Consider the following 25,922-nt stretch of genomic DNA (forward strand, 5'->3'; position numbering starts at 1 on the left):
AAATAAACCATCTGTTTTATAAACCCACTATTTACAAAAAACGGTTTCTGAAGGTTTTTTTTGTTTTTTTAACAAAAATTAAACTATACACCAATCTAAGTTACAGAAACAAAAATAACCTTTATAAGATCACATGTATAAAACAAGAAATGAAATGTGATTTTATTTAAGGCAATACTGGGCTACTTCACAAATCACCACCTCAAATATATACACTGCTCCACACTACTAATTTTCTATCACATTCACAACGGATTCTTTAATACCAAATATTGTTTTAAATCTCCAATGTAGCAAACTATTTTTATTCACATTTCCATTTTTATTATGGAATCATAAATGCTTTGTATCCAATTAAAAGCAATGAAAAATGTAGCTATAAGAAAACTATTATATTTATGAGTTAACTACATATGAATATCATCCATAGATACTGGATGTTAAAATTTACAAAAATGAGAGCGTGTCAATACGTTTAACCTATGAAATGTGATCTTATCCAGCTCCTCTCCTGTAAATAAATGCTTTATGCAAAATAAACTGGATATGGCAGACTTAGCTAGTTTTAGTTCAAAAGTTCTTAATTTAAAATGATTAAAGGACAGTTTTAAAAACTTGCTCACTTAGTTACAAATTAAAATTCCGAATATAAATGTGTCATTTAATAGTTTAGACTTACAGACTGCTGGTGGCAGCAAATGATTTACAATAATAAATATATACAAAAAAAAAAATGTATCTACAAATAAAGAGTACTGTTATACATGAGCAGTGACCTGGTGAAAGATACCAATCACAGACAACTCACAAATTTAGTTCATGGAAAGGACAATCTGATAGAAAGTTGAGGTTTTGATCAAGTATTTACAAAACTGAAGCAATTACTCTGTTCTTCAAGTCCCATAGGGATAAAAACAAATAAGAAGTGTACATGACTCATGTCATGTTTTTTGCTAGATTAAATCACTTCAAAATAAAAGAGCTCCACAGTTACTAGCATGCTTGATGGCTTCCTATTCAAAATACTTTTTTTTTTTTTTTTTTTTTTTTTTACAGGTCACGGTTAAACACATTAGGTTTTCAGTATTTTGACTCCCCTTCCTCGATACCCATAACAATTACTTTTGCAGCTATAACCTCTGGATTATCCTCCCAACGTCCTTCGAGCTTTCTCAAACTGACGATAGGTTTCATTTCCTGAAGTTGCTTCAACACACGCTCAGTGCAGTCTTTAAGAGTCTTGTCTAAAACTATCTTTACATTATCACCACACGGAAGCCGCGATGGGTTGGCAAACGGTACAAGGGTTTCAGTTTCAGAACATGACCATGTGACGTTACTTGCTATGGAGGTCTTCTCGTTGGGTTTTCGCGAGTTCGAATGGGATCCTTTTTTGGTTCCGCTGCTATGGTAGTCTCTTTCGGTGTTTTTCTTTTGCTTCACAGCAGACTCTTCAAGGAACTTGAGGAATGACACTTCAAAACCCATCGGCTTAAATGAGCTCCAGTCGAAAGCTGCAGGCTGCTCTTCGGCCGTTTGAATGGCGACGGCAGTCTCCTCCTCCCTGTGCATGCTACTCCCATCAATGGGCAGTACTTCCTCAGTTTTTTCCGTTCTCCTCCTCTTATTTTGAGATACATTTTTTTCTTTGTTTGCTCTTTTTAAGTTGTTTGATTTTTGCTTTTCTGAGGGGCAGGAGCTGGTCTCCTGCAAGTCACTATTTACACTGGAAGAGATTTTTGCTTGATTTTCAGCACTTGAACAATCCTCATTAATCAGTTTAGTAATGAATAGTTCTGTCAGTTCGTCCACTTCATCCTTCTCACCTTTTTCAGTTTCCTTTTCCGGTAATGTAGATGTGCTTGAATCATTATTGCTCACTATCAAACTCGGTTCAGGCTCTTTCACATCGCTTTTTTTATCAGTCTCCTCTTGCTCACAAGAGGCTTCCTTTACTTGTGAGACAGAGTGCTTTTTAGATACAATAAGAAGATTTCTGTGTTGGGAAGTAAATGCTTTGGACAGCTTGTGACATTTATAATGCCTTATTATGTTACTTTCACTTGTAACTACAGATGAACATCCCTTTATCATACATGGATACTGAGTTATGAACCTGCTTGTACATTCCGATAAGGCGTCGTTTCTAGCCTTTATTGAATACACATGCTTGCCGCGTTTCAGTGAATAAGCCTTGTTTTCTTGAACCTGCATTCCTTTTGAGTTTTTGTCCTCCAAGTTCGCATTTTTCTTCCGTTTTGTTTTCACGGACAGCCTGTTACCTTCTTTTCCCGACCTGTTTTTTAGCCCCCTCTGTTTGGACTTCAATGGTTTCTCCTGATTTGCTTTGCTTGAAATGTTTTCCTGACCTGGTGTCAGTCTCCTGGGTCTTATTAGATGATCTTTATGCTTGTCATTATGCTTGTTAAAAATATGCCTCAAGAGGTTAGACCTAGTAGCATAAATACGGTCACAGCCTTCACAGTCACACCTGAATACGCTGTCATCTTCTACTTTGTTTGGCCTTATCTTAATACCGTGATCTGCCTCAAGATGTACAATGTAGTTAAGATATGCTGTAAACGAGGACTTACATTGAGACTGATCACAAGAAAACCTTCCCGCCTCTGGAGCTGGTTTCATGTTTCCAATTTGCTCTGGGGTCATGTCATGAAGCTTCATATAATGTTGTATCAAGCTGGTAACTTCCTGGAAGATGCGAGAGCAGTCACTCACCTCACACCTGAACTCTCTGATGGTGGGTTTGGTTTCCACCTCATCACGTTCCTCTTTGCCTGGCTCATTCTCCTCCTCCACTTCGGCAGAGAAGGCAGGGAGGTCAGATTTGTGCACAGCTTGGTAATGAAGGATTAGGTTTTGTTGTATCGTAAAAGCCGCGAAGCAGCCCTGATGGACGCACCGGTATGGTCTATAAGGGCTGTATCTAGTGGGAAACTCCAGAGATTTTGCTACCGGCTTCCTACGTTTCCTCTCCTCTTTTTCCTTCCTGTACCTCCTCACCTTGCGTACTTTGGGTTGTGCCTCTGTACTACCAAAAGAGGCTGTGTTATGCTGCTCCAGTGGAACAGAAACCACCTGGGGAGGTTTTTCCAGTCTTTCGGGAATATTATTTTCTGGTAGAAGTTTTTCCAAGATTTTTACAGGCTCTACAACTTCCTTTACCTGAGCTTCTTTGACCAATGGAGCTGCGGTTTTGTTTTCTATTATTAGTGTCTGCAAAGTTTTTATTTCAACAGGTCGTGGGGCTGTGTTTACAGTTTCGTTTTGAGATCGTCTGCCATAAGGCCTTTTAATTTTTAATTTTACCATCTCCTCTGTCGTAAAATGATGTACCAGCTGACAGTGTGCTCGGAGATTAGAGTTTCTTGTGAATGTTTTTGGACAGGTAGCTACAACACATTTGAACGGGGCATACTTCAGTTGATGTTTCTTAATTTCTAGTATCATTTCCGCAGTGTACTGATGAACCTTGCCATAGTGTTTAAATAATGCGTCTTTTGTCATAGCACTGTAATTGCAGCCCGGATCCTGACACACAAAAGGCTTATTAACTTTATCACTAAACTGAATGTTACTTGCCTCTGAAGATATCTGGATGAGGGGTTTATTTTCAGTTGATACAACAGGAACTGCTGGTGCTAGTGTATCTGCTAGAGGACACTGGGAAACGGTCTCAGAGACCTGAATGGGTGAATCATTTTCTAGTTTCAGTTTTTGTAAGCCCTCCAAAATTTCCAGTATTTGAATATCATCCTTTTGAGATGTCTCAGACTGAGCAGAGTTACTCTTTGCAGCAGTGATGTTCCCCGTGTGCAGAGCAAACTGTGCGGGAGTGGGTAGTTTTACACTATGTGCAGAATTTCCCGAAGAAGCCTGTGCATCATTTACTTGCGAGTTCTGTCCTGAAGCAGCAACAGTGTCCTGAATTTCAGTTTTCACCTCAAGTATCTGTGAATTCATAGCAGTTTTAATTATTTCCAGGGTTTTTTCAAAGTTCTGCATAACATTGTCTTCCGAAATCTGCTCCTCCGAATTTGCTTGCACACAAGAATTTACAGCCATCATTTGGGAATCCCCATTTTCAGTTTTTACTGTTAAAGGGGGTAACGCTGCATGAGCCTCGAGATTCGTTTTGAAGTTCTCTTTGATACTGGCCATGAATAACTGATTGTCAACATTATTGAGTTTCTGTGTGAGATTTTCCACCACCGCCTGAGAGCCACAATTTGCCAGCAAGTTGGACTGAAAATTTTCTCCCTGTATTTGCACGTTCCCTTCAGTGCTTTTGGTTACAAGTCCCATCGTTGTTGTATTATTTACTGCTACTTTCTGTGATGTACTGGGCGCAAGCAAGGGCGTAGCTGCTTTTCTCTTCCGCTTTGAAGCACTGGTTCCCTTCTTATTCAAGTTGCTTGATCCTGAATTCTTGGGACTACTTATAACTGAAACTCGTGAACTGTTCCCTGCAAAGTTTTGCGCTGCTGCAACAGTATTAGAAAACGAACTAGGACATAAGCCATTTTCAACAGTCTTTAGCATTAAGTCCTCTGCTGCAAAAACAGGCAAACTCTTGCATTCATTTATTGGAGGAATTTTGGCATTAAGGGTCCTGTTTTGGTCTGTTAGCAGGGTACTGGGGTTACAGACTGTCTGCAGCAGAGGGGACGCGGTTGAGTTGGGGAGAACAGCTGCATTTATCTGAGTCGTACCAGTGACGCAACTTGTCGTAACCACGTGTGGAAGTACTTCTGTGTTTTCAAAGGTACTCGGGATGCCTGCAGTTTCCAAGGCTTGTTTCATAATTTGATTCCCTTCCTCATTCCCACCGGTACTGAAGTTAGTCACATTGGCCCGTGGAAACATAGTCTGCAGTAAGGCTGTGGAACGATTTTCAGCTGCAAGCAACTGGAGGAACGATGGATCTTTAAAACACGTCTCTGGATTGAAGGCAGACTCCTGGGGTTGTTGCAAGTTTAATGAATTTGAGGAAATAATCATACTGGCAAGCAAAGACTGTCCATTAGCCTGCAGAGTTTCTGGAGAAATTTCTGATCCTTCAAGAGGCTTACAGTAAGACCTCTTAGATAAGTGACCACCAAGTGATCTAGGATTAGTGAAAACTCTGAAACACCTGCTACAGATAAATTTGCCATCCCTAATTATTGCTGGCCACTTTGCCCGCTTGTTATGTTTTGGCTTCCTTTCTTTCCCATTTGGGACCCGGCCCCGATCTTTTTTCACCTTCTCTGAAGCTGGATCTTGAGAACTAGTTTCATTGAAGTTATTTTCATTACTCAATCGTGAGGGAAATATTTGATCAACAGTTTCCTCTTTTGGGAAAGCAGAGCTAGTGTTGCCTTCTAGTTGTGATGAAAAGTTATTTGTGTTATTTTCCAACTGTGAAAAGACGGAATTTGGGGGATTCTCTGCTGACGAAGGAAAGAGAGACATTGGACCATTTTCTGCAGGCAAAGGAAGAAAAGGATCTGAACCACCGTCAATATTCAGAGGCATAACTGTTTTTGCCAGATCGTCCAACTGGGAAGGTAAGGTTGCACCAGACAGATTTTCCATACGTGAACATAAAACACTCTCAGGTTCACTTTTAATACGAGTAGGCAAACTTGAATTTATGACACTTTCCACTATAGGCAACATAGGATTGGCCAAATTTTCTAGGTGGGTTGGGAAAAGCGTACTTGAGACATGTTGCACTTGACTGGAACAATTCAAAGTAGGTTTGTTCTGAGCAGTAAAAGCAGCACCACTGGGATTGCCCACTTGCGGTGACATAAGATATACAATCTTCCCATCGTTCGGCACATTTTGTAGATTGCTAGATTTTCGTGGTTTCTTATTTTTACGCTGCATTTTAAAAGCAGCATATTGATCAGGGTGTGCTGCCTTCATATGTTTGCCAATGCTCTGTGATGAGTTGTACGTTCGAGTACACCCCTCAACCTGACAATTAAATTTCTGAACTGGGGCTGCTGGTGACACAGCTGGAACTACAGAGCTATTTATGTTAGGCTGTGAAGGAATAAATGTAATACTTTCTAAAGTTTTTAAAGGCAGGTTGTATAGATTAGCTGCAGCCTTAATACTGTCTTCAATTTCAAGTTTGGAAATGGGTACACTGTTTCGATAGCCTGCCTGATTCTGCACACTGAATGGATTTACTATGCTCACTTGTCTTTCTAAGCTTTTTGATTCAAGGGCTTCTGGTTTTAGTGTGTCTGAGGTCACAGGATTTTGAATATTCTGAGTCTGACTGAGACAGCCTTCCTCCTTTCTCTCTTGGAAAACTGGAAGACAGGAGTCAACTGATGAGCACAACTGCTGGGCTCCAGGTTTAGTGGTATCTACTTTACTGGCAACAGCCGCCAATTTACCTCTTTTTACAAAGTTTTCTCGGATCTTCTGGTTAATAGCAGGTGCCTTAACACTGCTTGCTGGAATTGCCCCTTCTGTCTTCACTGAACCTGTAGGAGACTGCTCCAAACCAGCATTAGGCAAGGAATCACTTTGCTGCAGTATACTTGCTGATATGTTTACACCTTCATTCCCTACTGGTTCTGCTTTGATTTGATTCCAGACAACGTGTTCTCCTTCGGTAGAACTACTTTGGTTTTCAGACGGAGGAGATGTCAATTCCTCTTTAACAGCAACTCCATCGGTATCTTCATTAGTTTTAGAAGGCTGACTAAGATCAGGCTGACTAGTCTGGCTTTCAGGCTGTTGCACCTCTTCAGGCTGCTTGTTGTGTTCCTCAACGTGCTTTTCCAGTTCGTTCTGAGAACGGTACACCTTTCCGCAGCCTATGACTTTGCATGTATAGGTATTATAGTGTTGTGCTTCGTGATCATACAGTAAATAGGCTTCGGAAAACACTCTGCCACATTTAGGAAACATACACTTTGCTCTGAAGACTTGATGCTCTTTCCTATGTGTCAGCAGCTCAGCATAACTGTTAAAACCGGCCTTACATTTCATCTGTATGCAGATATAAGGCTTGCTGCCACAGTGCATTTGTAAATGATCATTCAGGTGAGTAACACTTACAAAATGTCGTCTACAGTACTGACAAATTACTTTTTTGCTTTGCATCTCTAGAAAACGTTTAGCTTCTTCATTATCTTTATGCCCCTTTGCATGTGCTATTAGATTTTTAAAATATTTAAAGCCTTTTTTACAGAATGTTACAGGGCAGGTGAATTCATTAACAGGTAGCGGCTTCTGAACTGGCACTACCTCTGGTATGTAAGGTTTATCTTTGTCATCGTTTTCATCATCTGAGCCATCGTTATCATTAAACACAATGAAGTCTGTTGAATAGAGACTGTTCTTCTTAATGGGTCGCTGCTCCTGTTTGGATACAGAATCAGTTTTCTGATTCTCGTTGGCAGTTGCTATTTTAGGAGGTCTTCCCAGTCTTCTCAGTGGTTTCATAGCAGCCAATCTCTCTTTGCTGGATTTTTTAACATGCAAAGTTACATGGGGAACAAAGTTTTCTTTAGAATTAAAATTTTGGGCACAAATAGGGCAACTGTAAATTCCATCTTTATAATGTTTTTGTGCATGCCTAACTATTCTATGACCTAGGAATTCTTTGTCGCATAAAACACAATACTGCATGTAAGCTTGCCAGTTCCTAAATCTAGCTGATATAAACCCCCTCTCTCTGAGCTTTTTAATTTCTCTCTTTTTTTGCTTTTCATCTCTGATACCCTTAAGAAGGCTTGTAGCTTCATCCAAAGTGCCAGCAAGCCCATTCACAGAAGTTTCTTTAGTCTCTTCTTGGCAATCCTCAACCTTCTCATAAACTTCGCTATCATTGAGTTCGTCTATTGATGATACGATGGATGCCTCCTCTCCCATCAGTGCCAGACAGTGGCGCTTGAGAGTTTTCCAGTCCCAGAATTCTGGATCAAAAGGCCACTGAGTTTTCAGTACAAGTAAGAGCTCACAGCGCAAAGAATTTGGTATTGGAAGATTCTCTTCATCATACTTCTGGTCAGGCTGATTATACAGCATTTCAACAGCATAATATGCATCCACAGTGGGTTCAAGAAGAAATTCACTCAGCTGACAAGCACGTTTAACCTCCAAATCGTCTGGAAGCAAGCAGGAGATAGTCTTGCAAATCGATACCTTGACGTCTGTATTTTCACTGGATTCCAAGCGCAATGCTTTCACACACAGTTCAATACAGGTTACAAGTCCAGCACCATCGATCTGTAAAGCAAGACTAATTTTAGTAAGTCAGCTTATGACAATCCTTTCTATGTTTGTAAATAAAATGTATCGTTATTCAACTCTAAGTGTCAGAAAAAATGCACCTGGAGTTTATAATAATACTTTTTTACTTTAAGAAACATAGTGGTTTGTCTTTAGATGCTATTTCTTTAAGTTGTATAATTTGTCTTCATGCTACCAAAAAAGGGTGGAAGTTTACATACAACTAAAACACAAATTAATCATATGTTCTGTCTAGTTTGAGAACTTTAGGGCTGTATGTTAGAGGCATTCCGTTTATATTAGAGCAATATTGATCCTTTTCCATGAAATAAAGTCTGCCAGTTGTGTCACAGTTATCCGAGATGAGCTTCTATGGAGCATTAAGTTAACACTGGGTAGAATTCAAATGGTAAAAAGTGCTACAGTAAGAGAAACACATGACCTTCAAAAAGATCTATAATTTGGAAATCACTTAAGGTATAAAGGCTTATTTTTATTTTTAAAGATTATGCCACTTCAAAGTCAACTGACCTCAACTGAACACATGGCTTCATTCCAACTGAATGTAGTAAGTATAGTTAAATGTTCCATCATTTAAGTGTTCCAAAGGCCACATGATCTTTTCTCATTTATACCCTCAGGCAATGTAAATTACACTTACGTCCACTTTACAGTTCCTTTATGCTGCCAATGATGCACAGAGGCACTGTGGTATACATGAGAATAAAGTCCAGCGAATTTATGAATGCACAAGTTACCACCTCCTACATGGTCTCCAATTTCTGCCATCAATGGAATGATCCACAGCTCACTAAAGAAAAATCAGTATGGCATGGAGCAGACAGAGCTCTTAATATCACAAGCCTCTGTGAAAGTTGTTTTCCTCCACCTCTCTAACTCCTATTTATTCAGATCTTTGCAAAAAAAAAAATATAAATCTTTAAGATTAGAACTCCATGATTAGCCATACCAGAAGACTGCAAAAGGAAAAAAGGAATTTTGATCATTAGAATTGATATACCAAATTACAGAACTCTCCCAACTAAAAGCTTTTGGAAGAGCTCAATTTAGCAATAAATATTAAATAATGCAACTACTAATGAGAGGAAACAACAAAAATTAGATGACAAGGTTAGCTGAGATAGATGAACAGAGTTTTTAATACAACACTGGATCCAAGTCCACAAAAGGCAAGTATTTCATTTATCAAAACAAACTGCATTCTTATGCGGCAATTCAAAAGGGCTTTTTTGTTTTTTTTTAAACTTTCTGTGATTTTCTTACATATTAATATACAGCATTCATTTCCTCTCCTCCTAAGATTTTCCTCTTAATTTTCTGTAATATTTGAAATACAGAAAATGATGAAGAGGAACTTTAGGACCTGCTAACAGAAAATCCCTCATTTAAAGGACATGGACAATAGTAGAGGCTATAACCTCACCTTTAGTTTTTCCTTCATCTCAGTTGTGGCATCCAGCTCTTCTGCTTATCCCCTGTTATTTTTTTTCCCAAAGGAGCAAAGAAATTTTAATGATTCAAAATGAATCAACTTACAGTTTACCTGAAGAAGGATGCTGCTACGGCCTTTCCTAAAAACAACTAGGATTGCCCCAAAGCTGATGCTACACAAGAGGCAGGATGTCTAAGCAGCTTTCATAAATTTTCCTGATTACAGTGTCATTAAAAGTGCCAAAAATATTCTTTCAGGAGTATTCTTACCTCTGAATTAATTACTTTAATCAGGAAGAAAATGTGATAAACGGTCTTAGTTAACACAGAAAGTTGACGACATCTCTCTAGATACACTTGAATAGAAGGCTCTACCCTTTGCTGCAGTTTACTCCAGAAAAGAGTCAGTTCCCTAGAACAAGAGAACAATATTTCAGGGCCAGCAATGCAACCACTAATCTGATCATAAGAAATGCAAGGTTAAGAACAGTTTCTATATTGTCTTTGGGAAAGGAAAAACTGTGAATTTATTCACACTTTATCTTACAGAGAAAAGCTTTTATTAATATACCCACACTATTAGTATCTAATTTTCAAAATTATTACAATGACTCAATTCCAGAAGGACAGATCAGAACAAAACCAGCATTATCACAATTTATGCTACGTAGTTTACAGACTCATGATATGACCTTGAAAAAAAGTCATGCAAAGTAGTTTACTCTTCACTCCACAGACTAATTTACACTCCTGAATTCACAGTAAATACTAACAGCTATAGGAGGATGGCTTTTCTCTGTGGTAGATTAAGTTTTTCTCGAGCTGCTCTGCTTTAAGAGCTGAATCTAACTGTGATATAGTGAGAAATGAGCCCCCAAAGCCAAACAGTATTGTTGTATCTACATTAACTCACTAGTTCATTCCTCCTTAGGTGCAAAGAGCCAAGAGTATTTAAGTACCTTGTGGAATGGTGTAACCCCCAAAACTTTAGCAGAATCTGTTAAAGCAAAATCCTGCATTAGCAGATGTTCTCCTGCTGCTGCACATAAAAAGGAGGTGCACACACAAAGCAAATTCTTCAGGAATTGTACAGGTTTGGAAGTACAACCAAACTGTTAGCAGTGGAAATTCAGACCCTAACGGCTCAAATATCTGCCAAGAAAGACCAGTTATTTGGTTCCCACATTAATAAAAGCAAGTCCTAAACAATAAGTATCTTCATCTAGCTTCTTATTTTGGTTATAGTAGTAAAAAGCTCCTTCTTCTCTAGAAGTTTGTTAGAGAAAGAAGTACTGTGTTATGAAATAAAGACAGATGGGAACACTAGTTATGCATTAAATGTTGACATAATGCTGACTAGCTGTCTGCAGATATTAAAATCCCTTATTTCTACAGCATAAGATGATTGTAAAGGAAAATTATTAACCAGCTACTGGTATTTGTAAATACCTCATCATACATAGAGCCTTCAAATTCCCATAATGGAAGCTAATCTTGTCAAATACTTTTTTTTTTTCCATTTTTAGCTTTCTAAAAGCCTTATCTCCTTCCCATTTAGCACATAGATTTTATCACCTAAAGAAAGTTAATTTATGGCTTATGTATCAGGTCTATCTTCCCAAAACTAATTTTTGTTCCACTAGACAGAAAGCAATATTCAAACTCACCAGGCACAGTACATCTCTCCTTGCTGCAGCTGGCGAGATAAAAAAGCTGCACATAAAATTAGAGCACTTTTTTCATCTCCATCCGATTCTAGGTTACAGATCATTTCTAGAGCATCTTTGCAATCTACTTCTGCAATCTAGAAGGGAGGAAAGAAAAGAAGACCAAGACTAAGAAAGTGGTTTCATTTTCAGACATACAGTCATCAATCCTTTGCAAAAAGACAATAATTTAGACCGTAGTGAATATTTAACTCTATCAGACAGAGATAAGCTTGAAAGCAAATCAGTGCATTTCTAGGTAGAGCATCAAAACTTATGCCACCAGAAAACCGTTATTCACTTTATTAAAGTGAATATAAAGTCGTTTCTCAGACATAAGACTTATTTGTGGCTACTGTCCCAGTCACCTAAAAATTGTAACATACAACAGTAATTATTCACAGATATGACATGCATATGATAATTGTAATAAGCAGATTTATAACTTTAAATTGCAGCCTAACATAAAAAGATTAATAACTGAAATTCTAACCCAGTTTACTAGTCACTGATGTTACTACTGCTTTAATACAAGAGCTAGGCGACTAATCCGAAGTTTAACATGAATGTTCCAGTATTTTTAAAAAAATAAAAGATAAAAAGGGAAGCTGTACAGTATGAAACAGGTCAACTGAATGCTTTTCTAGAAGAACATCACAGTCTCTGAAACGTAACTTACTTGTTCAAGCAACGATGGAAGCACTTAGTTTCATAGCAAAACAAAGGGAAAAGCACACCCGGTAGTACTTAAAGACAGCTGTATCAGTACTGAATCAGCACACTTGTTATAACCACTACTGTCTGATTTGATTCTCAGCAGACTGGTTTGATTACCGTCTGGCAGGATGTGCTGGTATATTCTTTGACACTGGCAGTTGAAGAATAACTTGACCATTGCAATAGCACTGTTGGAAGCCTCTCTTGAGAAATCACAGGACCACCCAAAGCAAGAACCAGAAGTGCCCACCCAAAAACCCAGCTACTTTGGTACTTCGGCTAAGGAGGCAGCACAGCTTGGCTGGGTAGTGGTATCCAACTATTGGTCCAGCAATCAAATTACTATTTTGAAGAGTACAGCAACTAATTTTTTCCTCTAAATTGACACTTTGTAAATACACTAATAACCCTTCATTGAACATCATTTGAGGTTTAATAACCCCAAAGTAATCTTCTAAAGAAAACTTCATTTCTGAAGACCTCAGAGAGGATGGATTAACATAACTGTAATACCAATTTAGACTGAAGGTCTGCCTTGCTCAGCGCTCCATCTCAGACCAGGACCATCAGTTAAATGCTTAGGGAAGAATATGGGAAACTGAACTAACAATAAAAGGAATTTTTTTCTGCAATGTTTTTCCAGCCTCTCAGAGTTCCTAAGGGACCCAGCTTTCAGCAAATGTCTGTACAGTTCCAGCCATCAAGTCTGTCAGTCTAGCATTTCACATACTGCAGATTTGAATTCTTCACATTATTGAAGCAAACTATTAGACTAATCCAAACTGAAAAGGAGCTCAAATGTTACTTTTTTGCCTATTCTGAATGGATATCAAAATTTCCATACCACTAAAGAATGAGCTGTACTTATTTACAGTTTACCTTTTTTTTCCACTTTCTTACTGTTCCCACTTTATGAAACAACTATCTTTCTCAGTTCAGAAGTCCACCTTGACATGTTAATAGCACATCTGCCTTCTCTTGGTAAAACATGAACTCTCCAGAATGGTTAGTAATACTACAAATCGTGCTGCAAAGCTAAGCAACCCAAGCCATCCAAGCTTTGGAAATAGCTGAATTAGGTTCTCCATGATAACCCAGTCTGAACTTATCTGTCTTTTATGGCATCCTAAGAAACAAGGCTACCCATTCCTTTTGTCTGCGGGACTCACTGTTCATTCACTGACTGAGGCCATTCTGCTTTGGAAGTGCAGTGGGGCTGAGTAATGAAGGAAGCATGTTTGCAGGGTCACAAATTCCAAGTTCCATTGAGAGTCTTCAGCAAACAAACACGAGACTGTACAGCCCTGCTGCAGCCCCTCCTGAGCCTGTTCTGGCAGGGCCTACAGCAGCCAGAGCTGGGAAAGTAAGACCAATCCAATCCTACTGAGCATCAGAACACGCCCAGTGACAAGCTGTCATCTTAGAATTCAGCCTGTATCTAGGGTAGGAAACTTTTCCAACTCTAATCACTACACAGTTTTCATCTCTTTAGGATGAATTTTAATATGCTTAATTCTTATTATTAACATAAAAAGATGACAAAAAAGACAGCAGAGAGATGCAGGCAGTTAAGAAAACTGACAATTGCAGTTACGTTTTCCTTTAAGAAGGAAAAAAAGCTCAGATAAAACTTTGGGGTGGGGTGAGAAATGAAGATGTCACCTGGAAGAATGCAGAAGAGCAAAGCTGTCATCTCCTCTGACTTTTGCATTTAAATAAGAAGGATTTTATATTTCAAACCAGATCAAATATCTGATTCCATCTCCAATTTCACCTGGGCATTTGGGTTAAAAAAAGGTTACACTTATTCTTTGAACTGAAAGTAGCATCTAAAGGGAGCCATTTCTATGTACTAGGGTACTACACAAAAAGCTATAGTTAAAATAGTAAGAGTAGGAAAACCATTATCTTCACCTTACTAACAAAATCTGAGGCAGACTTTTAAAATACTTCAAGCAAAATCAAAATTGTGGTAGAGTCAGAAAATGCCTACGAGCAACCCAGTATTATACTTCCACAAGTGTTTTAATAGTGTAATTACTGGTCAGTTTAAAAGTGACCTAAATAAAAACAAAACAAAACAAAAATCCCACAAAACTGAAACCCAAAATACCAAAAGTATTTTAGATCATATTTTAAAAGAAAAACCTCTTCTACAAAAAACCAGCCTATGATTAGTGACTTTATTATCATTAAAGAAATAAGTCTAAAAAAAGTTCTCCATTTTTTTTTACTTACTTCTTCCATTAGCTTTTCATTTGGCGATCCTGAACAAAGACAGACCAGGTAGGTTTGCTTGAAATTGCCTTTTGCACTGATTTCTGGATGGTCAGAGCACAGTTTTGCCAGGGCAGTAGCTTGCATTAATTGCTTTGTTTTCATTAGGTGCTTAATACGCATATCCAGCAGGATGGGGCCTTCAAACACTAAAAATTCATTCACTTCAAAGAAAAACAAGCCAAAATATTACATACACATTTCACAGCAGGTTACAGAGTTAACAGATGGCATTTACTTACTAATGGTTTACCCCTAAAATTTATACAAATCAAAAAAGGTACAAAAGGTACAAAGCATAGATGAGAAAAAGCATCTTTAAGAACTGTACTTGTTTATTATAAGGATTCCCTGCTACAGGACACCTTTTATCTACCTGCAGGTTTTAATTCATTCAAATTTCTTGGCAAAACAGCTGCACATAAAACAGATTTAAAAAGCATATAAATATTAAAATATTTAGATACCTTTTAACTATAGTTCTACAGTAAGACAACACAAAACCACTTCTCTTGCATCCTTCTTTATGTGTTTGTGGTATGCCTTTGCTAATAGTTGCCTTTTAAAGACCTTGTTACAGAAGGATAAATGTGACAAGTGTAGAAGTATCTGAAATTCTTTGTATCAGTGTTGAGTATTTTGTATTACACGTCCATACAATGCAGTCAAACGTCTTTCAAAGTTTTTCAGCCAAATACGTTTCCTACAAAAAAAGAGGCTTGTCTTGTATACACTTGACTGTGTACAGTTTAAAACTCAAAGACACAGGAATGGCTGTATTTTATTCAACTATATTCTGTAGATATGCTGCTACCAGAGTTAAAACTCTACTCTCTATGCTAACAGCCCAATTTTCGGTGCTTCAGCGGAAGGTGTAAGAATCCTACCAAAAAAGGGGAGCACTGGGTAATGTTCCTACTCTTACGAAAACATCTCACGTCTCATCCAGATCTTCAAGATCAAAATTACTTCAGCTTTGAAGCATGACGTTTAGTACTACCTCCAAAATATTTATAGTTATTAAAACTAGATAGGCAGACAATTGATCCTTTTGACATCAACCCCTCCCCGAGATAACTGTTTCCACAAGCTAGTTACATACTGCTTGAAAAATCTTTTGTTTTCAATTACCCACATCTTATTTCCGTGTCACACTCCCTCATCCTTTAAAAACAACAGGATTTTCTACTGTTTTTTGTTTTAATTCTTTCCCGAAAAACAGCAGATTCATTATATTCTTTCAACATTAGGGTAAAATCTCAATCTCTGAGTATTTTCATCACCCCTTCCTGAAACCTCAGCAGCACCCACTTTCTGACACATCTTGGTAGAAACATTCGTTATATTCCTCTTAATTTATTCGCCTTGAATTTCACTTGAATCATGTTTCCCATTCACCTTATCTATATTTTCTTGACTTTCAAAGTCCTGTTCGGTCTTGATGAAATAATTAATTTCAGCATGTGCAAAATTTTTTACCTCTCTAGTATTTGGAGTGTTAGTGTACCAAACATGAGGTCTACTGAAAGAAAAAAAGATCACCTCATTTTATTCTTTGCTTCCTCCCGTCCTACTTAGTTTTTGATTCATGACTGTCTTTCATTTTATCTCATGATTTCTCCTTTTTCTAGCTACTTATACAGGATATTACTAAAAGCTCATCTTGCAAACAGAATTAGGTCAACTGCTTTCTTTTTTATCATTTTACTGCACAGAATTTTAGGTCAGAAAATAGTCTTCTGCAGAAATCAGGCACGTTAAACCCTATCATTATCTTTCATGCATTTTCAGATTTATGGTTGAGTTATCATTTCAACCAACTTGTTAGTTATTTGTTCAGGCTCCTTGGGCACTATTAGAAATGATCGATGATGGCTCACTGATGCGTAAGAATATTCAGTCAAATACAAGTTCTTTCCTCCTCTCTCCATATCAATGAAGACATGACCAGATTTTTATTTATGTAGGAACAAACAAAAACTAGAGTGCACTGACAGACAATTGGTAGACGGTAACCATTTTTGTGTTTATTAGAGGACATTTGCCTTTTAAGCAGCAGAGTAAGTGTTCCTTTAATGTCATTACCAATGCCTTATAAAAAAACATTCATACTCTTGTCAACCCACAAATGACCCAGTGATTAATTACATTCAATAGTTTTAGCCTTGCTCTTCCACCTACCAGGTACCAGTAATCCTTTCACCCACAGTGCTTACTCCCAGCTAGCCTGCCTGGAATAACATTGGAACATTTTACCTTATTTCTGTAATAAGATACAGGAAGACCTCAGACTTTAAGCTACATTGGTAACCCAAGACATTTCACTGTGATTTATTATTATAATTACTGCATTTAGTATTTTAGAGATGGTGTTCTGTCTGCTAGTCCTCAGTAATCCCCTTCCTTTAGTGTTTACTGCTTCAGCCAGCCTACCTTGCATAAGCATCAGAACATTTTCTGTTATCTTCTCAACAAGATATAGGAAGACCTCAGGGTTAAAAGCTACACGTTAGCTCTTAAGCCTTTATTCTAATCCAAGTGATTATAATCATTACAGTTAACATTTGAAAGCTCATTCAAAACACAAGTTTTAATTACATTTATTTTGTAACTGAACTACATATGACATTTTGAGACAAAAAACGGTGCTGAGGTTGCAGGAGTGTATCTATGGTGGGGAAAAGTCTTAAGGATAAGGTTTTTGTTTTTTTTTTTTAATATTTTATAAACATATTTTGTAGTGCAATGTCTATTTCAAAAGATACTGCAGACAAATTGTTAGTTTACCATAACATATGTAACTTCATAAAAAATGCTTTTTCAGCACAAGTTAGTTAACTCCTATGAGCACAAAACCTGAAGTATTTAATGAGAATGATACAGTTTTATCAACAGCATGATTCTTGGAAGAATTCTCAAATGTAGTTTTTGTGTAATGCTCCACCATTCATTAAAATTCACAAACTTATCTTTAGGCAAGGCATGTGCAGAATTCATATAAAATTATAGAACTAACATGAGAGGAAAAAAAGACAAGCAGATGACATCTGACAGATGGTACTGTGATCTACTAAGTCTGGCAAATAAACTTGGAGATACTGGAATCTAACCTTTTAGACACAGTTTCCCCATTATTCCCTTGAATACCATAGCTGGAGTCTCAGGTCATGCTACCAAGTGATTCCATGTCAAGTCCGCAAGAACTACTATGAAAAGTAATGCTTATACCATACATGAATTAAAAAAAGAGAAGAGATAATCCATAGATTAGTAGCACACAAGAGCATGAATAAGCTGTGAGCAGAGTTCTGTAGTAGTAAGTTCTCTGTGGTGGACAGTCCACATGTATGTCACGTTTTGGCTGACTGGAGGACTTACAGAGCACAAAGCAAAGAATTTTTGCCTTACTGAAAGCAGTCATAATCCTACTAATTCTATCCTTTGCCAATTCTTGGGTAGGTATAGATTAATCTACCACAGACCTTTTTTTCTTCTCAACCTTGCTCTGGCCAAGGAGGATGAAGGCAGGAGGTGAATGTACATGTGGACTATCCATCTCAAAGAACTTCAGTTACTAGTCAGTAACCTCTTTAGTCATCTTCAAGTGTTAGTCCACATGTGCGTTCACACTGTGGGTGACTCTGAACTGTACTCGATTCTTTCATATTTACCTGGAGCTGGGTCTCAGAATCCTTCATGCAAACAACATCTCAGCACAATTCTGCTGAATGCAGCACCAATCCTGGATGCTTCTACGATGGCATATTGTCTGGTGAAAGGGTAAAAGAAGTTCCAGGTGGCTGCTTTGAATATACCCAGGATGCAAACACTTTTTTTTTCCTTTTTTTTTTTTTTTTTTCTTTTTAAAGTGAGGCTGGTATCATTTGACTTCTGGCAGCAGATGCTCCAATTACTAAAAATAGTTCCATGCTAGCTGTTTAAATTCTAACCTGCCTGTTATCCACCTCGATAATCTCTGAACAGTGATGTTTGTATCCTTGAACCTCTTTTCAGTGGGACATACTTCAGAAGTCTGCTGACTCCATTTAAACTTATGAAAAATTCAAGAACTTAATTCCTGACATCCAGGTTTAAATCCCTAAGGATAATCAGAATTGGGTAAAAAAAAGCAGCAGCACTCTGGCTTTTTGTAGGGTTATCTCAGATCCTTTTCCTCTAGACAGTTCCTTCACTCACCCTCAGTGCCGGCTGAAGAGATACCAATGACACCTCTGAAAGATTTCACCATCACCACAAGAAAATGACAACCTCAAGGATGGAAAAACAGGTTCATGCTGAAGAGCACAAGCCACACTGACAGAAACTGAAGGTGAAAGTGCAGTAGTAGAGTGATTTAGCATTGCATAGGCTATCACATAACTCAAACCACTTAGGTATACTTCAGCTTTCAGTCTTTGGTAGCTAAGCAATAAGGCCGACCAGTTTAGCCATACAACTTCAAGAAACATAAATTCTGGTTGTCATGAATTCAGATCAGTTTCAGATCAAGATTAAATCAGTCCTGATCTCAAATTAAGCTATTTGGTAGTTCAGGACAAAGCCAGTAAGACAAAAGACCCATCATCATGTGAAGAATTAAGACTATCTTACTAAGGTTTCCTTCCCTAACCAATCAATGCAGCAGAGAAACATGGAAAATTCCTCTCTCCATATACAAGTGCTTCTTGTTCATCATATGCAATCTCAAGAAAAAAGTAGCCATGCAGCTGAAACCTGAAGTAGTAGCAGGTCCAGTCAACATGCAAATGCAATGCAGCGTCTGACAGCAATATGAAAACAGTTGCCAAGTGCTAAAGGAGGTGAACCATTTACTCTCAGACTAGTCAGTGATCACAGCTAATACCACCATCTTCAATTTAATGATGTGGATAAGATATTTTATTTTCACATCTAGGATATCTTTCCAAATTTCTTTCTGCTTTGGTACTGAGACTAGTTATTCCCACTATTTAAGGTCAATGGAAACTGGTTGAGAGGTGCTCCACAGCAAAGAACGTTACCAATGAGCTCATAAGGGATCTCTGAAATATTATTTGAGAAGATTGGTACTTTGCTATCCTCAATACCTGATGGGGCCATGTAACTTTGGATGATATCTTAGTGTCTAAAAAGTCCATGATGCTACATAGACAAAAATAAAAATTTCATGGACATTCTTTAAAGACAAAGGAGACAGGTTTAGGTGGAAAAAAGAAGAAAAATTCACATGATCAAGCAAGAGGTTTACAGCTCCTGAGCACACTTTTACGAGATAATACTATTGAAGAACCAGAATTTGAATCAAGAAGTTGCAGGCGTAGTTGCATAATCGTTGTGGGTCCTGTTGGGTAAAGACATAGGCAAGGGACAGAAGCAAGAAGCAGCAAGATATGCAGAACTGGGGGAAGGATCTCTCTTTTGTCACTGATCTGTTCTGAGGGAGTTGAAGATTGCCTGGGCATTCTTCAAATGAATGTAGATTGATTCATGACACAGTATCAAGCAGCTTTAGGAAACTCAAAAGGAGTTTCTCTCAGGAAATCTCTCAGATGTCAGCCATGAGTAGTGCTATCAACTCCAGATGTCCACTTAGGAGGCCCACAAATGACATCCAAAGACCCTGCTGACAATTCAGTTTCTGCAAATAAATTCTCTTTGTAGTCACCAGTGAAGAATAAGGAAAAAATATATTCCTCAGCTCATTAGGAATCCAAATTCCCATTTCCAGCAAAGTCCTCCATACAAAACAGACTAGCATTGTGGGAACAAGCACAGCCCCAGATGACAAAGCTGATGTTCCACTTGCAGGGGGAGAGATAAATTTTCTTCGGAAACAACTCAAGTGGTGTATCAGCATTACAATATTTCCCAAGAGGAGATTCTCTTTTATTTGGTGACATCTATTGCACCGAATCTGGTAACTTAATCCAGGTTTCCCAACATTCATGGTCAGAGATGGGCTAAAAATCCAGGGCAATGCCAATGTTTGTCACACAGGCAGGTGACAAATCAAGCGGCTGAGAAATATTTCCAGTGTGAAAAGATTTTATATGTGCGCACACACACACACACACACAAATCCATATCTTCTTTATGTATGTTGTTCCTGTGGTACAGTTCAAGACAGATTTTACTATTTTGTATCATAGTACTGTATGAACATCTTGTTGTAATGCAGTAATATCCATCAGCATCAAAGAACAGGCATGCTGTTCTCATCAGTGCTTCAAACAACTGGGTATCCATCCTCTACTTTTTTTGAGCTCCTTAGTGCGTGAATCCTTATAGACATACGTTCATTAGAAAATTGAGCTGTGCCCCAGGGCAGTCAGGAGTAAAGCAATTACTTAATGACATGGCACTCGGAGAACAGTCTCCCTAACATCTTAGGAACAGAGTACCTCCTGCTCATATTTAGGTGGAACTCATGCAACAGTCCATTCCCCAAACTAGGAGAGCAAGAGAATAGTCCAGTTCAGACAAGCCTGCATTTATTTGACTGTAATCAGAACAAACCAGCTGTGCTGCATGGTCAGAGAAAATGAATTTGTCTCTCACACTATGTCCTGACTTTGTAAAATTTGAAAATAAGAGGAATTCAAAAGGATCTGTCTCCGAGATGAAAGACACCTAGCTGTGCTTCCTACAAGACACGCAAAAAGGCAAACTGACCTTCAGGAGTCAACAACAGATGCCTTCAGGAAGGGATAATCACTGACCTAAAATTCAGCAGACATCTGGTTATGTCAAAGATTCTGAATAGGTTATAATTATTCTGAATAGTTCATAATTGAGACTACCAAGACTGAAATAAAACAAACATGAAGAAACAACTGAAACAAATACAGGCAACAACAGCTTAAGAGGATGATACCAGAAAAACACCTCCAGTCTCATTTGTTTCATCTCCAACAGATAAATATTTACATTAACCGCTACTTAAAAGACAAAGTTGATCAAATCTGCCAAATGATAACATCCCAGTGTAACAAGCTGACTACTTAAATACTTGGGAACTTCTGAAATAGCAAATTGTACAAAACCAAAGTCATGTAAGTGAAGTTCACAAATATTCCAAAACCTGTTAGACCAGAGTTAAGGTTGAAGCCTGCTGAGAGACAGTTGTCCACAGAAAGAGGGTAAGCGGTAGCCAGTGGGAATGCTGGATTACAGACAAGAAAGCCATCTCTCTGGGCAATGGAATTTTGGTATTACTAAGATATCCTTCAAATTAGCAAGAAGATGACACAAAACAATGCAGTATTACAGAGGATGACAATAGCCAGAGAACAGCTTGTCAGCCAAGTAACAAAAATAGGGATAAGTAGTATGACAATCTTGCCACAGTAATAACTGTAACAGGAGTCCGTCAGCCAAGTCCAAGGCAGAAGCATCCTTGAGGAAACAACATTCAGGAGTAAAAGGAATCCTCAAATGTCCATAAAAAAGTTCATGGGAAAACACTGATAAAATGAATAGTTGTCAAACCCAGGTTCATGAGGGAGTTCTTAAAAAACCTCAAATACAAGGCAAGTAAAATATTAATTAAACCTCTTTTTTAGAAGTACCTTACTGTTAAGAGGACTAAAAGGTGGTTGATATGAAGCAAATAAAAAGAGTGCTCTGGGAGCCTCTGACAAGTGCATACCTATCCAAAAACTGCATTACAAGCATAATAAATTATTAAAAGTGGCAAAATATAAATCTTGTGAAAGAGTAAGCATGACACTTGGAAAAAACATTTAATCATATTATACGTTTACTGGACTTATCTGAGGGAGTCGTGATAGTATAAATAGAGTAGATACAATTAATTTTCTAAAGGCATTAAAAGAGGTTCCTCAAAACCCTTAAAGATACCAACCTATCTTGGCAGTAAAAAGAAGATCCTTACATGGATAAACAACCAGCTAACACAAAAAAAGGAAAACAAAATCTCAGTGGGTTCCCTGAGGATCTGTACCAGGACCTCTGCTGTCCAGTGTTTTTATAAATATTTGGAAAAGGTGGGTAGAGAACAAAATGACAAAACATGCTGATAAAAGCGGAATAGTAAAAACTTGCCAACAGTAAAAGACTGCAGAGAACTGCACTCCATAATGTGGTGTAACAGACAAAATTAAAATGTTGATAAAAACCTCAAAGTGATTTTCATTGGGGAAAAAAATGCAATCCTAACTGTACCTACAGAAAAACAGGCTGTGTGTAGGGGAAATCTTAGTCCTGAAATAGGTACTACTGCTCAAGAAAGAAATCAGGACTAAACCAGACAGTTTTAAGAAAAAATGGTTTCAAGGCTCAGTCAAGAAGCAAGTCTAATGTTAGGGAACATTACAAAAGGAATGCAAAATGAAACAGAAAATCAGTACATCTACATGTTGACCGCTGAATAAACCTTTGATCCCCCCATATGAGGAATGGGACAGTAAAACTAAAAGATGGTATGGAATAGGCACTACAGAAGAGAGAAGATGGGATGTAACAGCAGCGTAACAAACCATGTCTTATGATGCATTCATTGGAAGGTGGGGGAATAGTTTACTTTTTAATAGAGACTATCACACGAAATAAGCAGGCATGAGGCTAAAAGGAATCAGACAGTAAAAGGAACTACTTTACTTGATGTGAGAACTGCGTAACCCTGCCACAGACACTTAGGTGTGATGGTTCATACAGATTCTAAAACCAATTAGGCAAAGAATTAAAAAAACAGCTAAGACTTATTAACACAAGGATACCATTTCTGAATTGCAAATCATTAACAATGTTAAGAATACTTCAGGAAAATACCATTGTAAGCCTCTGCTGATCATATATTCTTCCCTATGCAACTGTTGTTAGCTGTTCTCAGAACTCTGGTCTAAATGACTCTTCAGTAATGGCCCTCTTTGCATTTTGCATTTCATAAGCCATTCTCATTAAAAAAAATAATTTTTGTATACCTGTACTGAACTTACCCCATCATAAACCAGTGTGTACGTAATCTCCCTTCAAATGGCTTATAAAGAAAATTGCAAGATATCTCCAGGTATGATTATGTTTTATGCTAAATACCAACATTAAATTCTCTGTATATTCCTAAGAACATACTCTCTTAATAAATCAGACAATGCTACAGGTATATTTCTTTATATAGCTTATAAATTATCACATAAACTATATTCAACAAAAGACTTCCATATATTATCATAATATTTCAACACATGATAAAAATGAGGCATATTTTATCCCAATCATTGTTTTAAATTTTACCTTTATCTGGATCCAACTGTTCCTGGGAAAGAATACCACATAACACTGGGTTCTTCCACACTCCCTTCTCTTGTGTAAGTGTAGTTAAAATGTGCAGTTCCCGGCTGCCATTTTCCATCAAGTTTTTATGAGCCACCTGAAGAATACATTTTAAAAACCAAAGTATTGTTAAAAAAGTTATTAAGTATGTGTCTTTTATACTTCTTTATACTTTATGGCAAAGAAACCCCCTTACCAGATAAAGAGTTAAATGTATAACAAAACAATCTTAATATTCAGCCTATTTAAGTTTTAATTCTGCCTTTGTCGCCTAAGATTTAGGCTGAGAAACCAAAACGACTGAGTGCCCCAACCTCACCTTGAGATTTATTAACATGGCTACTTCTTAAATTTCTAAAACTAAATTTTGAAATAGGCCTCCCTTTTAAAATGGATGAGCAAATTCTCTGGTCCACATACTGGTCTGGCACCAGCTGCCTAAATTCTTATTCTTTTCAGACTCTTCAACAGCTCAAGTTTTATAGACTGGTGACACTGAAAAAAATATTTTTGTAAAGGCAAAAGATTTGAACTGTAAGACCTCACTGTTCTATGCAAATAAGATGAAGGCAGACTGGAGTCATAAAATGAGTTAAAATAGTTTCTATTGCAATTGGATACTAGGAGAAATTCTGGAAGCAGATGTATGTTTGGGAGCAAACTAAATACCTGCAAAAAATCTGTGGCTTAAGTAGCAATGCACAACTAACACTGCTCCTTAAAAAAAGGAAAGGGCTCATCTCTCTCTTCCCACTTTTATTTTTCCACCTGCTCTGAAGGCTGTGAAACATTCCAGCACCAAACACACCTCTTCAGAACTGATTTACATCAGGCAGTTGCTAGTCAAAATTCACTTTAAAAGTCAGCCTTGCATCTTTCTGTGTTATTTATGCAAAGAATCCTTAGATAACTGTATCTGGTCTTTTTCACTATTATTCCTTCCTTCTCCCTAACTCCCCCTGTCCCGTCCCCCCCCCCCCCCCCCTAATGTATTTCTGATAAATACTGAGGAGCTGAAATTGTTTCAACACCCTGCTTTAAAGCAGAGCTCTAATCCTTAACCAGCTAGTGGCCTGTGGAAGATCTAACAGTCCTGCAGTATTGATAGATCTTTCATTCATAATGTCTCAAATGTACAACCATAAATAGTAAAGAAGGACTTATGTGATATTTCATTTCTGACAGTGTTAACAAACAAATATATTTTAAAACATGAGCTTTCTTTCAAGTACCTGAAAATATGTGGTTGTTTTTTTTTCCACAGCTGCTACATGAACTATGAGAGACAAATTATATGACTGACAGCAATTTCTACAGAGTACATAGGATTTCCAGCTGAAAGCCTTGATCTTTATCAGCCACCAGGAAACAAGTCTTCAGAGGTGCTACATACTTATTATCCCCTAGGTTTCCAAACCATTCTTAAAAGCTGTTAAGTCTTCATTTCATGAATCAAACTCACCTGCACAAAAGCCTGAAATTCTTCCCATTTGTTTTCAGGTAAATCAAGAGGCAGACACAGCAGGAGTTCAATACAGCTTCTGGAAGTCAAATGGGAATATGATTTGAGGCAATTTTTGGCTTTTAAAATATATCATCAACAATTCTTTATTCTAGTATCCAAACAGTTATTTGCTTGAAGTGCCAAAGTGCTTTCTTTGAACATATAAAGAAAAGGTGGTCATGGACACGCTTGCAGAAACTGTAAAAGCAAATTCTCTAAAAGACACAGAATAAAAAAAGTAAAAAAAGATATATCATTGAAGTCCAACCCTGTAACAGCCTGTGTTAATTGATACATTTCCAGATGACATGCAGATCAGTGGTAGCAAAGTGTTTCAAGCCAGGGACCTTGGCTTGTCCTAAATCAGGAGTCCTTCTCAAGACTGCCCCATTTCCAATGACCAAAGATACTCTCTCTCACATACAGCATTCACCATGAGGAAGGAAGGTGCTTCCCAACCTATTTAGATTTGTCTATAGATTGTGAACTGGGCTGGGAAAACATTTAGGCAGTGAAAAGTTAATACCATACAGGTTGGGTTTAGTAACTGAAAAACATACTCACAGTGCTAAACGTTCAAGCACAAAGGCTACATTTTCACACTCAGAGGTAAGATAAGGTCGTGCTTTAACGTAACTTCGGATAGCCACTGTATACACCTCTAAAAGGGGCAGAGGGTCTTCTGATGTTTTCCACTTTTCTGCATATTCCAGCAA

At 37.8% G+C, this 25,922-nt stretch overlaps 1 protein-coding gene across 6 annotated transcripts; it reads right to left on the reverse strand.

Annotated features, from left to right (window-relative positions):
• Positions 1-125: 125 nt before the first annotated feature.
• On the reverse strand, positions 126-25,922 carry ZNF292 (zinc finger protein 292). 6 transcript variants are annotated; one of them, XM_009648978.2, is made up of 7 exons: positions 25,771-25,922; positions 25,165-25,243; positions 23,664-23,799; positions 14,373-14,575; positions 11,379-11,515; positions 9,982-10,123; positions 126-8,256 (listed from the first exon to the last, which is right to left on the reverse strand). In XM_009648978.2, exons 3-7 carry the CDS (start codon positions 23,779-23,781, stop codon positions 1,081-1,083), a joined length of 7,776 nt encoding a protein of 2,591 aa, XP_009647273.1. In that variant the 5' UTR covers positions 23,782-23,799; positions 25,165-25,243; positions 25,771-25,922; the 3' UTR covers positions 126-1,080. The 6 variants fall into 6 exon arrangements, with proteins under 6 accessions (XP_009647273.1, XP_035759749.1, XP_035759740.1 ...); XM_035903847.1 differs by lacking the exons at positions 25,165-25,243; positions 25,771-25,922 and adding an exon at positions 18,083-18,180 and having other exon boundaries at positions 127-8,256; positions 23,664-23,751; XM_035903856.1 differs by lacking the exons at positions 14,373-14,575; positions 23,664-23,799; positions 25,165-25,243; positions 25,771-25,922 and adding an exon at positions 10,671-10,708 and having other exon boundaries at positions 11,379-11,509.

The sequence above is a fragment of the Egretta garzetta genome, unplaced genomic scaffold, assembly GCF_000687185.1.
Source record: "Egretta garzetta isolate BGI_Z169 unplaced genomic scaffold, ASM68718v1 scaffold430, whole genome shotgun sequence".
NCBI lineage: Eukaryota > Metazoa > Chordata > Aves > Pelecaniformes > Ardeidae > Egretta > Egretta garzetta.